Below are 14,592 nucleotides of genomic sequence, written 5' to 3' on the forward strand. Positions count from 1 at the left end.
AAGCAGAACTGTAAATGAATTTCTGTGCCATATTTTGGGTTTTTTAGCTTGCAATCTGTGCCAGTATCAAGGTTCTCATGCCAGGCTTTACTCCTAAAGTACTCAGCTGTTGGTTACTTGGTGTTAGCAGATGTTTTAATCTGGCCCTCTGACAAGAGGATATTCTTATTAGCCGCTGGCTTAAATTATTTGTATGTGATGTGATTTATTTCTTAATACAGAGCTCAAACTGTATTTCCTCTAACTTTTCTGTGCTGTAAACCGTAATCTGCAGACAATAAAGCTTGTGCATAATGATTTTCAATGGTTCTTATGTTTGCTGCACAACAGCTGCTCTTGAGATTTATCCCCAAGTGGAATCTTTTTTTTTTTTTTTTCAAAATTCAACATGTGCTCACTTTTATGCACAGTACACAGTCTGGAAAATATTCATCTTAAGCGTCACAGGCCACCTCTCGGGTCCTAGACATAAGAGAAACAACTTCAGCACCACTTTCATTCACAGAAATTGCTTAAATCTATGAAAATGTTTCGTCTGTCTCATGCAGAATATAACCATAAATCCCAGCATTCTGCTGTCAATGCAGGGAGTCGGGATGAAAAACATCTAATGAAAGGACTTTCCCAGTAACTAACAACCAGTACTCGAGTTGTAAAAAGAAATCAGGGGGGAAGTGGATTTTATCATATGGGGACAGATAATTTGTGCTGATTACAAATAATATAATATATTACAAATAATAGCAGTGACCAAAACACCTGCAGAAATACTGCAGGAATGACATAGCAGCAGTTAAATGCAGCCTTCTGTAAGCTTTAAATATCCACTGGGCTTACATCAAATACATCAAAACACAACAATAAAAAACACTTTTCTGAACTTATCAATATGACTCTGTCCTTCACAGGATAAGTAAAATGGATCACTGCAAAAACTCAAAATCTTAAGGTCACGGCATCATGAACTGGTAAATGGTTTGGCACTTGTCTTTTATACTCGACTGTTTTCATGCAATTAACCTTCAGGTTGTTGTTCATGACAGGATACCAGCAATTTACTGATCTTTCACACTGCAAAAACTCAAAATCTATATTTGTCTTATTTCTAGTTAAAATGCCTCATTTTGGTAAAAAAAAATCTCATTACACTTAAAACAAGACTCGTCACTGGAAAAAACAACAATTTTCACCTGTTTCAAGTAGATTTTCACTTGAAATAAGTAGAAAAATCTGCCAGCGGAACAAGATTTTTTTGCTTGTAATAAGAAGATAAATCTTGTCCCACTGGCAGATTTTTCTACTTATTTCAAGTGAAAATTTACTTGAAACAGGTGAAAATTGTCAAAAAGGTTATTTTTCTGGTGTTATTTTTCTGGTGATGACTCTAAATGTTGAAATAGCAGTAAAACCACATTCATTGATGAAATGACATAGGGGGTAGAAAGGAGGGATGACAGTTTTACAGGGGGGATGATATGGACCGTTTTTATTTCAGGAGGGATGCCATCCCCCCTCAACTCGAGTACTGCTAACAACCTTTTTGGTTTTGTCAGAGATCAGGAATGGCAACCTGAAGAGCATCCTGGGCCTCTTCTTCATCCTGTCCCGCTACAAGCAGCAGCAGCAGCAGCAGCAGCAGTACTACCAGTCCCTGGTGGAGCTCAGCCAGCAGACCAGCAGCACCGCGCCGTCCACCAGCAGCCTCAAGACACAAGACATGCAGTCCAGGTATGTTTCACCAAACGCAATCAGACGTTTGGCTTCAGCCTCATTCAGGTTCGGAGCAGCCAACTTTGAATGAATGGACCAGATATGTCATTTAAGATCCATGTTTGATTGATCTGTTGCTTTTCAAACCTTAATTATTTGGTTTTTTAAGCAGAAAATAGGTGGTGAACCAGTTCTCAGCGATGTTTCTCATTAAGGCCCTGTTGCATCAGCTTTAAACATTTCCACAGACACGCCAAGTTTTTTTTCAAAGACACACATATCTATTTAAATCCTTGTTCCATTTTGTATTGATGAGTTTTTCTCCCAAGTGACGAGAGATGTGAAAGAGTGCTCCCTTATCGCTTCAGTTTACTGTTATCCAGAATGAAATCATCTTCGACTTGCTGAGAGATTTCAAGGCTGACTCTCCGCCCCGCGATGGCGGAGGCTCGGCTGGATTTGAAGCTTGTTCCAAGACATTTTTTTCGTCCAACTTGAATGTTTCAATAGAATTATTTCAGCGCTTTCTCCTCAGTCCTAAATCATAAATATCAAACATGTTAGACATTTACCGCTGCTGCCTCCAACTCAATACCCCGATTACCGATTGGCAAAGCAAACTCGCTAGCACCACCAACTGGTTATCACACACTTTTACAGGATGATGCAAAGAGAAGATCGGCTCGAACAAAAGCAAAGAAAAGCACGAACACAGGAGTCTTTAACCCTTGTGCTGTCTTCGGGTCAAGGAAGGAGGAATGGAAGAAGGGAGGAAAGAAGGAAGGAAGAAAAGAAGGAAGGAAGGGAGGAAAGAAGGAAGGGAGGAAAGAAGGAAGGAAGGGAAAAAAGAAGGAAGGAAGGAAGGAAGGAAGGTAGGAAGGAAGGAAGGAAGGAAGGAAGGAAGGAAGGAAGGAAGGAAGGAAGGAAGGAAGGAAGGAAGGAAGGAAGGATGGAAGGAAGGAAGGAAGGAAGGAAGGAAGGAAGGAAGGAAGGAAGGAAGGAAGGAAGGAAGGAAGGAAGGAAGGAAGGAAGGAAGGAAGGAAGGAAGGCAGGAAGGGAGAAAAGAAGGAAGGAAGGGGGAAAGAAGGGAGGAAAGAAGGAAGGAAGGGAAAAAATGAAGGAAGGAAGGAAGGAAGGAAGGAAGGAAGGAAGGAAGGAAGGAAGGAAGGAAGGAAGGAAGGAAGGAAGGAAGGAAGGAAGAAAGGGGGAAAGAAGGGAGGGAAGAAGGAAGGAAGGAAGGAAGGAAGGAAGGAAGGAAGGAAGGAAGGAAGGAAGGAAGGAAGGAAGGAAGGAAGGGGGAAAGAAGGGAGGGAAGAAGGAAGGAAGGAAGGAAGGAAGGAAGGAAGGAAGGAAGGAAGGAAGGAAGGAAGGAAGGAAGGAAGAAAAGAAGGAAGGAAGGGGGAAAGAAGGGAGGAAAGAAGGAAGGAAGGAAGGAAGGAAGGAAGGAAGGAAGGAAGGAAGGGAGAAAAGAAGGAAGGAAGGGGGAAAGAAGGGAGGAAAGAAGGAAGGAAGGAAGGAAGGAAGGAAGGAAGGAAGGAAGGAAGGAAGGAAGAAAAGAAGGAAGGAAGGGGGAAAGAAGGGAGGAAAGAAGGCAGGAAGGGAGAAAAGAAGGAAGGAAGGGGGAAAGAAGGAAGGAAGGAAGGAAGGAAGGAAGGAAGGAAGGAAGGAAGGAAGGAAGGAAGGAAGGAAGGAAGGAAGGAAGGAAGGAAGGAAGGGAGAAAAGATGTAAGGAATGGAGAAAAGAAGGAAGGAAAGAAGGAAGGAAAGAAGGGAGGAAGGGAAAAAAGAAAGAAGGAAAGGAGGAAGGAAAGAAGGGAGAAAAAGGGAAGGAAGGGAGGAAGGAAGGAAGGAAGTAAGTAAGGAAGGGAAAAAAGAAGGAAGGAAGGAAGGAAGGAAGGAAGGAAGGGAGAAAAGAAGGAAAGAAGGGAGGAAAGAAGGAAGGGAGGGAGTAAAGAAAGAAGGAAAGGAGTAAAGAAGGAAGGGAGAATGAAGGAGAGAACAGGAGGAAAGAAGGACAGGAGAATGAGGTCATTTTGACCCAAAGACAGTACAAGGGTTAAGATACGTTTAAGACGTAAAACAGCAAGGACAACCAGAAGAGTCACAAACATATATTTTTATGCGGTCGTGTTTGATCGCGCATCCGTGAGATCTTGTGTGCAAACGTGAAATCTTTAATACAGCCTTAACTACAATCTAGAGTCTAGTGAACTGTGGCACACACCGGATGATTTTTCCCAGCTAAAAACGTGGCGGCGTGTCTTTTCCTGTATTCCAGGAATAAAGGGGGATATAAAGAGAGTCTCGTTTGTCATAAAAATCCTCCAGATGCAAATCCTAAACAACTCAGACTGCGAAACCACAACCCGACACCAGATTCCCAGCTATACGTTGTGTGACACGTATAGAGGCTGATCAGCCTCAGATGTGATGCGTGTTATGTAACGGTAAAAGGGCCATGTGTTTTCCCCACAGCTCTTTACGGTGGTCTTCTTTATGTTGTTGGGGTTGTGTTGTACTCTGTTGCTTTAGCTAGTACGTTTGTAAGCTGTAAAAGCTCGTCCCATCTGGTTGGTGATTCGGCTCAGTCTGCTCGCTGTCATCGGCAGTTTCAGTTATTACTTAAGAGGCATTACTTAAAAACCATCCATGTAGTAGTCATTACCAAACTATTACCATCACCGATTCATTTCACTACCAGGTTGAGTGTTTAGTTAGGAAGCTTATGCAACTGTTGTGTAGTAAACGTTCCTTTTTGATAGTATTTGGGTCAATGACGAATAAGGATTTTCAACAGGCCAATTTTAAAATAATAAAAAAAAGAATATCTATTGCAGTAGTTCAAACATTAAGAATGTTGTGTACACATAAATTCATATAAAAATTTTAAATTAAGTGATTTCAGAGTTTTTTGTCAAGATGAATTGGCACTAGCCTAAAAAAAAGTAATGTGGTGCAACCATGATTCATATTAAAATAAATGAATTTCCTTAACATCTTGACATTTTTTTTACAAGTTTTCAGTATTATACAGAAATGGTTGTTTTTTTAATGGTCGCGCCACATGATATTTCATAAAATGGACGTCATCAGTCAAACTTTGTTTGTATATTATGATGGAAATATAAATACAAATGTGTTGCAATCTTATACACTACAAGACACTACAGAAATCATGCCAGATAGGGCAGAAGATTGATTTAAAAACATTTAGAGTGATTTCAAAAAAACTTTTCAAAACAAGAGTCATGGTCGGACGGTCGCACCACATGACATTTTGACACTTAAAACAACAACAAAATCCCAAATAACTACCGTATGTTCCGCACTATAAGGCGCACCGCATTATAAGGCGCACTAAATGTATGGTAAAATACCGTACTATAGTGTCTGGGGTTGAGTTACGTATCTACCTGATGGAGCTGCGCTACAGGAAATGCTACAAAATCCTAGAGCAAATGCAAAAAAAAAAGTACCGTATGTCAAACGTTATTAACAAAATAAAAACCAGCTTTGCTCCGTCTCGTCAAAGTCGCCATTATGAGAGTCAGCGTTGCTGCTGTTGTCCTGAACGTCTGTGACGATTCCTGACGTTTTTAGTGCCATTACTTCGGCGACACCGACTACATTACCCACAATCCCCCTGACTACAGTAACAGAAATTACCGTAATGATCATATATAAGGCGCACTGCATTATAAGGCGCACTGCCGGTTTTTGAGAAAATTAAAGGCTTTTAGGTGCGCCTTATAGTGCGGAAAATACAGTAGTATTTTTTGTAAAATTCAAGTGAGTCCATATGTGGGACAGGTAGTTCATATATATGGTATTTTTTTATCCATTTAAACCTTTTTTGAATTAAAAAAAGTCTGTTTTTCAGATAATATAGGCGTCACGTCATTGACCCGTTTGACATGTCATGCAGTTCAGAAGCTGTACATGGCACACATGTGGCTAACTAGTCCAAGCCTGTTGTTTTATGTTGTAAATAGACGGAGTGAGCCTCAGAAGAGAATCTAAAGGAGGATCGGACATGCCACGCATGAGCAGCATACCTCCTGATCAAGTTCTGTGCATGTGTGTGTGTGTGTGACTGTAAAATCAGCGCAATAGGAACGGTTAGTCTCAGCACTTGAGGAGAATCACGTGAGTAAGATGATACTCTCAAGATCTTTTCTCTGCTGGGCGAGTGGGGCGGTGGCAACATTGGGGTCAATACATCATGTATTTGTGTGTGCTCCGGGGGTTATTAAGGCCACAGCTGCCTTCCATTCCCACACTCCCATCCCCGGTCGCCCTCGGCAACAGGTGGAGCGTGCTCTTGTACGGTGACGCGCACCGCTGCATCAGTCTAGTGTAACAAGCATGCTGAATCAATACATGGTTTCTACTGTACGCATTCTCACATTCTGCCGTCACAGGAAGCGGCCCTTTTCTGCTGTTTTTTGTAGTTTCATTAGATTCAAAACATGGACGGTGCCCGGAACATAGTTTAGGAACAGGAACATATACGTCTCATTCAAGTTCTCCGGTCCATTTCCACATAGACTCTCATTGTTGCTGCCGCAGACTGTTGAACGCGTCTGAGCGCTGGAGGCTACAGTCGGGGTCAAAGGTCACTTCATGTCTGTCTGTGTTAAAGTAAGCTATTACTCTGTCAACTGCTGGGTGGGATGGTGCTTTTCAAAGCTGTAAAAGCCTGAAAAGGTGTTAGAAAATGAATTTGGAAGAAAAATGTAACCAATGTCCACACACTGCAAAAACTCAAAGAATATTTGTCTCATTTCTAGTTAAAATGTCTCATTTTTAGTCAAAAAAATCTCATTACACTTAAAACAAGACTCATCACTGCAAAAAAAAAAACCAACAATTTTCACCTGTTTCAAGTAGATTTCCACTTAAAATAAGTAGAAAAATCTGCCAGTGGAACAAGATTTTTTTGCATGTAATGAGAAGATACATCTTGTCCCACTGGCAGATTTTCCTACTTATTTCAAGTGAAAATGTACTTGAAACAGGTGAAAATTTATTTTTATTTAAGTTATTTTTCTGGTAATGACTCTTGTTTTAAGTGTAATGAGATTTTTTGACTAAAAATGAAACATTTTAACTAGAAAAAAGACAAATATTCCTGGTAAGATTTTGAGTTTTTGCAGTGCATACATGTATTAAACCCCCTGGGAGAGTAGAGAAAGTTGGCCTGTTGTAGTGACAGTACCAAGCTACTGGTTGAGTCGCTGGTGGTCTGAGATGCTCAACCGACTCAGGAATGTGTGTGTGGCCGACTGAGAACGGGCCACACGATGATCGGTGTGTGAGTCAAACATCAGACGCAGATGTTTTGCTATCCTGGGCTGCAGTTAAATTATGGACATTTCCTTTTTGCATTCCTTGCGGTACTTTATTGTTTATTACCGGCAAAAAGCAGGAAACCACTGCCCAAAAAATCTCAAAACGTCTCTATCGACAGTTGAAAATAAATCATGGGCAGGGTTCTAAGATAACGTGTTGCAGATTTGCTTGCTAACGAGACACAGCAAACATCCACTCGGCCACAGGCGTCCGTTCACACTGCACTGGTTTATTCATCAAGGGGGGGATCAGGCTACACACCTCGACGAGGAAAGCATTTATTCATTCATCCATGATAATGTTGTGTTACCGTCGTCGTTAATGACTTGACAGTCTGAGCTACCTCTGTGTGTCGTTCTCCAATTGGCATTAAGTCATGCCACCAGTGGTCCCGACCCTTCGGGGGGGAGTTCAGCCAGGTTCAAAGTTGCACAATGAGTGCGTTTACATGGCAGTCCAGCACGCAGCTCCCGAAGCTCCGGCCTGCAAACATGCACAAAAGAGAAAAAAGGGGGGCCGGCACAAGAAACTACAGGAACGATGGACAAAAATGATAGCTATGAGATACTTATAATCAATAAAAATGGAAATGGAGAAGAGAGGAAGGGAAGAGGAGAGGAGAAGAAGGGTGAGAGGCACCGCCCAGTGGATCATGTCGGTGCCCCCCTGCAGCATAAGCCTATAGCAGCATATCTACCACGAAGCTATATTTGAGACTAACTATTATAGTCTTGTTCTATAGCTGCAACTATGACTACTGACTCTGACACACTAGAGTTTACACTACCTAGAGATTTACCAACACCAGCTAGAGGTTTACTAAACACTAACTATAGGCTTTACTAAACAGAAAGGTTTTAAGTTTAGTTTTAAAGGTGGAGGTGGTGTCAGCCTCCTTAACCCAGATTGGAAGTTGGTTCCATAGTAGTGGTGCCTGATAGCAGAACACCCGCCCTCCAAATCTACATTTAGATACTCTAGGAACTACGAGTAAACCTGCACTCTGAGAGCAGAGAGCTCTGCCAGGAACATAAGGTACTATCAGGTCTTGCAAATAATGCAGAGCTAAGCCGTTTTGGGCTTTATACGCAAGTAATAACATTTTTAATTGGATTCTGAATTTTGCAAACTGTAATTAAAACTGTTCATAATATTTTCATCTAATTTCCCATCATGACCGATCCAGTGATTAATATGGAAGAGTATTAGGTCCACGCAGGAGAAAAAATTTTGGAGAGGGGAAGATTTTTTTTTATTGTGCACTTCGAGAAAAAAGTTGAAATGTCGAGAAAAAAGTCGAAATGTTGAGATTAATGTTGAAATACATTTTCAAGAATAAAGTCGAAATTTTGTGAATAAAGTCAAAATTTTGCCTTTTTTCTCAACATTTCAACATTATTCACGAAATTTGGACTTTTTTCTCGACATTTCGACTTTTTTCTCGACATTTCGACTTTTTTCTCAACATTTCGACTTTTTTCTAAAAATTATACTTGAACATTAATCTCGAAATTTCGACTTTTTTCTCGAAATTTCGACTTTTTTCTCAACATTTCAACTTTATTCACGAAATTTTGACTTTTTTCTCAACATTTCGACTTTTTTCTTGACACTTCGACTTTTTTCTCTACATTTCGACTTTTTTCTCAAAGTGCATAATGAAAAAAAAATCTTCCTCCTCTAAAATATAATTTTTATTTTTCTCCTGCCTGGCCGTAATACTCTTCCGTAGATTAATCCTGGAGACTGAGCATGTGAATGAGTTTATAAAAGCACATACTCCATTTACACACCAGAATATGTCCAGTTGTGGCATGCTGATCTTTGTATAGCCGGCACCTGCTGGCCCGGCCGGTGTCTCCATGGCAGGGATGAGCTGTGTCTCTAAAGGGGAGCTCCCCATTGGGCAGAGCGGGACAGACCGGAGCCACTGGAGACTCTAGTGCTATAGAAGGCAGGGAGCTGGGGCCTGGTAGGACCACAGCCAACCCTCCCCTCTGTAATCCATCATGTCCCGGGGCGAGCGGGTGGACGCCCTGGTATGGCGCTGCTCGCGCCTGCCCACCGCCGTGTCTCGCGACAGGAAGAGCCGGCTGCCCTACGGGAGAGCCAGCAGCCTGGCCAAGACCGAGCAGCCTCATAGGTACAGTGGCAGCTTCTCTAGTGTGTTTGGGTGTCAAAACAGCAGCGTTTGGATCTTTGGATCAGATGGTTTAACTCAGGAGGACGGATTAAGGTCACGGCATCATGAACTGGTAAATTATTTGGCTCCACTTGTGTTTTATACTGTTTTCATGCAATTAACCTTCAGGTTGTTGTTCATGACTGGATACCAGCAATTTACTGATCTTTCACACTGCAAAAACTCAAAATCTTAACAAGAATATTTGTCTTATTTCTAGTTAAAATGTCTCTTTTTTTTCTAAATATAACTCCTTTTTTTATGTTGAAAATAATCTTGGTGTATTTTTTTTTGTATAGATATCTTTATTGAGGGCAATAAAAAAAGAAAAAAAATAAGATTTACAATAACAATATAATTATCAATATCCCCCCCTTTTTTTTTACTTTTCATAACATTAATTAAACAAAAATAAATAAATAATAATAATAAGAGAGACAATTTTTTATTCAAAAAATCTCATTACACTTAAAACAAGACTCATCACTGGAAAAGATTAAAATTTTCACCTGTTTCAAGTAGATTTTCAATTAAAATAAGTAGAAAAATCTGCCCGTGGAACAAGATTTTTTTGCTTGTAATGAGAAGATAAATGTTGTCACACTGGCAGATTTTTCTGCTTATTTCAAGTGAAAATGTACTTGAAACAGGTGAAAATTGTCAAATAACAAGTTATTTTTCTGGTGATGACTCTTGTTTTAAGTGTAATGAGATTTTTTGACTAAAAATGAGACATTTTAACTAGAAATAAGACAAATATTCCTGGTAAGATTTATAGTTTTTGCAGTGCATAGGTATTGCCAAGAGAAGTGTGACTTTAACGAGGCTTCTCAAGCGCCTGAGTGATGAATGGGATCCTTTACTATAAAAGTCTGAATTTGTACTGAAGTTGATGATGAGAATGACGTCGTCCACGGCATTCAGAGTTCATGATCTCCACTGGGAACCATTAGACTTGTCCAAGTTAAATATTTCCCACCATGCCGTTTAGAGGGTTTGTTTTTATTTTGATATGACAAGACTGGTGCAGAATTCTCCACTACTGTACCTCCACCACATCGCTGCAGGATTGCATAACAAGCTCCCGTAAAGTGAACACTGGAGTGGCAGCAGGGCTTGAGTCTGCAGTACCGAGAGCCAGACAGACAGATACAAGCCTCCATGCAGAGATGAGACGATGCCTCGTGACCTGCAGTCGTCACGCTGGCCAACGTGCACAACACCCTGCCATTATGGACCGAAAACATACTGCTGTCTGAGCTCATCACTATGGAAGAGTATCAGGGCCAGGCAGGAGAAAAATAGAAATAATATTTTAGAGGAGGAAGATTTTTTTTCATTATGCACTTCGAGAAAAAAGTCAAAATGTCGAGAAAAAAGTTGAAATGTCGAGAAAAAAGTTGAAATGTTGGGATTAATGTTGAAGTTCAATTACGAGAAAAAAGTTGAAATTTCGAGAAAAAAGTCGAAATGTTGAGAAAAAAGTCAAACTTTCGTGAATAAAGTTGAAATGTCGAGAATAAAGTCGAAATGTCGAGATTAATGTTGAAGTACAATTTCGAGAAAAAAGTCGGAATGTTGAGAAAAAAGTCGAAATTTCGAAAATAAATTCAACCGACATTTCGATTATTTTCTCGAAATTGTATTTCAACATAAATCTCGACATTTCTACTTTTTTCTCGAAGTGCTCAATAAAATAAAAAAAATCTTCCCCTCTCAAATGTTTTTTCTCCTCCCTAATACTCTTCCGTACATCACCGTTGATGCAGTTGAGTTGACTTTTGTTTAAGTCACATTTTGCCATGTGGCAAAGGTTTTATTGCTATACTGTTGCATTACTGTGTACATATTGTAGCTCTGCATTTGTTGGTGCGGCGTGTGCCAGTAACTTCCCTCGCCTTTAAATCCAAGCCTTTACAGATAAAGTGCTTTGTTTGCACTCTGACTTTCAATATGCACAAAATAAAAAAAGCAGCTGAATGAAAGGAAAGTGATAAAAGCTTTACTTAAAGAGGACAAATAAACAAATTTAAGCGTCTATCAAAATATTGGAGAAAAGAAAAGCCTTTGCCTTTAAGGCAGGCTTCATTAATCTGTCACAGCTTGTTAGTCGTGTGTGCTGAGGAGCATGTGGAGTATTTATAAGAGCACAAATCATCATACTGAGAGAAGAATTCAAGCTCTGTTTGAAGGTGGAATGTGTTAAGATGAGTTAACTGAATCATAGTAGATGATTAGCATCATGGCTTCATTCAAAAATGAAAGTGACTCTTGACATAATCACATAGAAGATAAAAAGAATGAATTAAGGGATCAGTGCAACCTCCCTGACTATTGAACCCCGTCAAAATATTGACTGGAAAACCTGGGAAACATGAGAAGCATCCTTTTATTGCTCCTCAGCTTCGCTGAAGATCATCCAGGCTACTGAAAGTATTTCTAATAAAGACGTTTTTATCTCCTGAACTCATCTTTCATCAACTTACGGTGTCCGTCAGTGGCGGGGGAAACGGCAGCAAGTAAGAGCAGACATCTGAAGCTGTGGGCTTTTATTTCTATTCAGACTCGGAAAGCAGAAGAGCGCGAGAATTAGATAAGATTATTGCCCCTGCGTCATTCAGTCACCAGTATAGTTAGTTTATTGTCCGTCTCGTCCACTTTGACTCAACAACGCCAAACCGGCAGCCCACAAACACAAAACAGAGAACAACTTGTTCCTGCTGGTCAGAGAAGAAGGATGCAGAGTGCCGGTTTCTGTCTCTGCTGCGTCCTCTTGCTGGGATCCTCGCGCTGAGGTAGAGTCGCTTTCTTTATCCGTCCAGCTGTTCGCCGGCAGGTAACTTTACAGTTGAAAGGCTGCAGTTATTTGAAAATATGCTGAGTAAACCGTTTTAGGGTGTTTTGTGCAACTTTCACAAAGGGAACTGCACTTTTATTTGCTGGAAAACACTGTAGGACTCTTTAACACGGCTGCAGCGAAGCTTTCGCTGGTCATTTTCAGTAGTTTGGTTACTTTTATTGTATATTGTAGTCTACTGAGAGAATTTCTTCAAAAACAGGAAGTTCCGTTAAAAACAGCTTCATTACAAAAGTTCAAACATTGTTCCCCAACTGCAGAGCAAAGTGTGAAATTTAAGTAGTCTTGATAGATCTGGTTTATATATATATATATTTTTTTTTAATCTCAAATCAGAAGAAGACCATATTCTAAGTGCACATTTAAGCTCAGATATGTTTTGTTTTGTTTCTCATCAACTTTGTATAATTTGCTGATACTGTATATACTGCAAAAATCTCATTACATTTAAAACAAGACTCATCACTGGAAAAAAACAACAATTTTCACCTGTTTCAAGTACATTTTCACTTGAAATAAGTAGAAAAATCTGCCAGTTGAACAAGATTTTTTTGCTTGTAATGAGATAAATCTTGTCAGGTGAAAATTGTAAAATAACAAGTTATTTTTCTGGTAATGACTCTTGTTTTAAGTGTAATGAGATTTTTTGACTAAAAATGAGACATTTTAACTAGAAATGAGACAAATATTCCTGGTAAGATTTTGAGTTTTTGCAGCGTTTTTAAATTTCTGCATTTCATGATGCAACAAAGCTGGAACTGCAGAGCTTTTACGTCTTTGCAACGTCACCATTCCCTCTTACAACGTCTATAATATTGAGTACTGATACTAGATGATACTAGGTGCAGAGAAAGTCCTGCTTTGTCTTGTTGAAAAATGATTGACGTCCCTGTAAAGATGTGTGTTTTTTAACTGTCTGCATATATATCAGTGGTTAGAGCCTTTATCGGCATAAACCTTATGCTAATTCATATGCATTTGAATCTGGCAGCAGATGTGAGTTTTTTGTGCGTAAGTGTGTGTAGAAATGGATGTGTCCTCCATCAGTTCTGATCAAACACATTTTAATACGAGAAAAAACTCTGATTCTGCCAGAGAGGACTAAAAGCTCTGATGTGTAGCAGGAAAGGACAGGACAGAGAAGGAGACGAGACACTGAGGGCTGCAGGAACGGTGTCGTCGGTCTAATTCACAGCTCTAACGCTGCCATCGCAATAAAACACTGACTCGACCTCACACCGTCACAGAGCTGCATCTCTGGACCTGTAGCCCCAGCATTAAATCCAACAGTACCGTTTCATTCTCGTAAACATTGGGTGTAGTAATAGATCTGGCTGCAGTCCATCCCAGATGCCTCCATACCGTTCGTTCGTGACATCCTTTCTCCACACCAGCTGTTAATGAATGAGCGTCCCGTCTGAGCGTTTGGAGATCACAAGTGCCCAGCATTTCAGCTATTTTCATACCTTGACCTTTATGAGGTGAAATTGTTCCTGATTTCTTGAATTTTCCTAATGACATTAGGCACTCTGGATGCAAAAAAAGAAAAAACGCTATTCACCTCCACTTTCTTTTTCAGGCACATTTTTTTATTTCTTTGCTAAAAAAAAAACTGTGTCTGTGCCTGTTTTAAATGCAGGCAGAGCTTCTAGGTCCAGTGGCCCGAGCCACCTGACCGTTACTCTATATTCACTTTAGAATGTAACAGAATAATGATATTACCAAATTGAGAAACTGCTAGTAAAACTAAATAACTTGCTACAGGAATACTTTTATGGAGATCCATGTGAAAACAGCAAGAATGCTGAAATACATGTTGTTACCTGGATGTTTGGACACAAAAATCTGATAAGAATTGTCTCACTTCTGTTTGTGGGCAAATATATATATATATATATATATATATATATATATATATATATATATATATATATATATATATATATATATACTGTACATACAGTGCTGCTTTCGGTCTCGTGTTCAGATTCCTGAATTATCTTAATTGTTTCACGGATATTATTCACAATAGATCAGGGGTCGGCAACCCAAAATGTTGAAAGAGCCATGTTGGACCAAAAACTTTAAAAAAAAATATGTCTGGAGCCGCAAAAAATGAAAAGTCTTCAGAAAGAAGGCAACCAATGCTGCATGTATCTATATTAGTTATAACTGGGGGAAGACTTTTTTTTTTCATTATGCGCTTCGAGAAAAAAGTCAAAATGTCGAGAATAAAGTCAAATGTTACGAAAAAACAAGTACAATCTCGAGAAAAAAGTTGAAATGTCGAGAAAAAAGTCGAAATGTTGAGAAAAAAAGTCAAAATTTCGAGAAAAAGTCGAAATGTAATGAAAAAAAAAAAAAAATTCGAGAAAAAAGTCAAATGTCGAGATTAAAAAGAAAGGGGAAAAAAATGAAAAAAAAGAAAAAGAGAAGAAAAAAAGAAAAAAAAGGAAGAAAAAATGAAAAAAAATACATTTTTGAAAAAGCT

At 39.5% G+C, this 14,592-nt stretch overlaps 1 protein-coding gene across 1 annotated transcript in view; it reads left to right on the forward strand.

Moving 5' to 3' along the window:
- Positions 1-14,592, forward strand: part of nav3 (neuron navigator 3) — a 321,553-nt gene that overhangs the window by 138,527 nt on the left and 168,434 nt on the right. Inside the window, 1 exon segment of the mRNA XM_061714666.1 lies at positions 1,554-1,728. Coding sequence (XP_061570650.1) covers positions 1,554-1,728 — 175 coding nt within the window.

This window comes from Cololabis saira, chromosome 23 (genome assembly GCF_033807715.1).
Source record: "Cololabis saira isolate AMF1-May2022 chromosome 23, fColSai1.1, whole genome shotgun sequence".
In the NCBI taxonomy this organism is placed as follows: domain Eukaryota; kingdom Metazoa; phylum Chordata; class Actinopteri; order Beloniformes; family Belonidae; genus Cololabis; species Cololabis saira.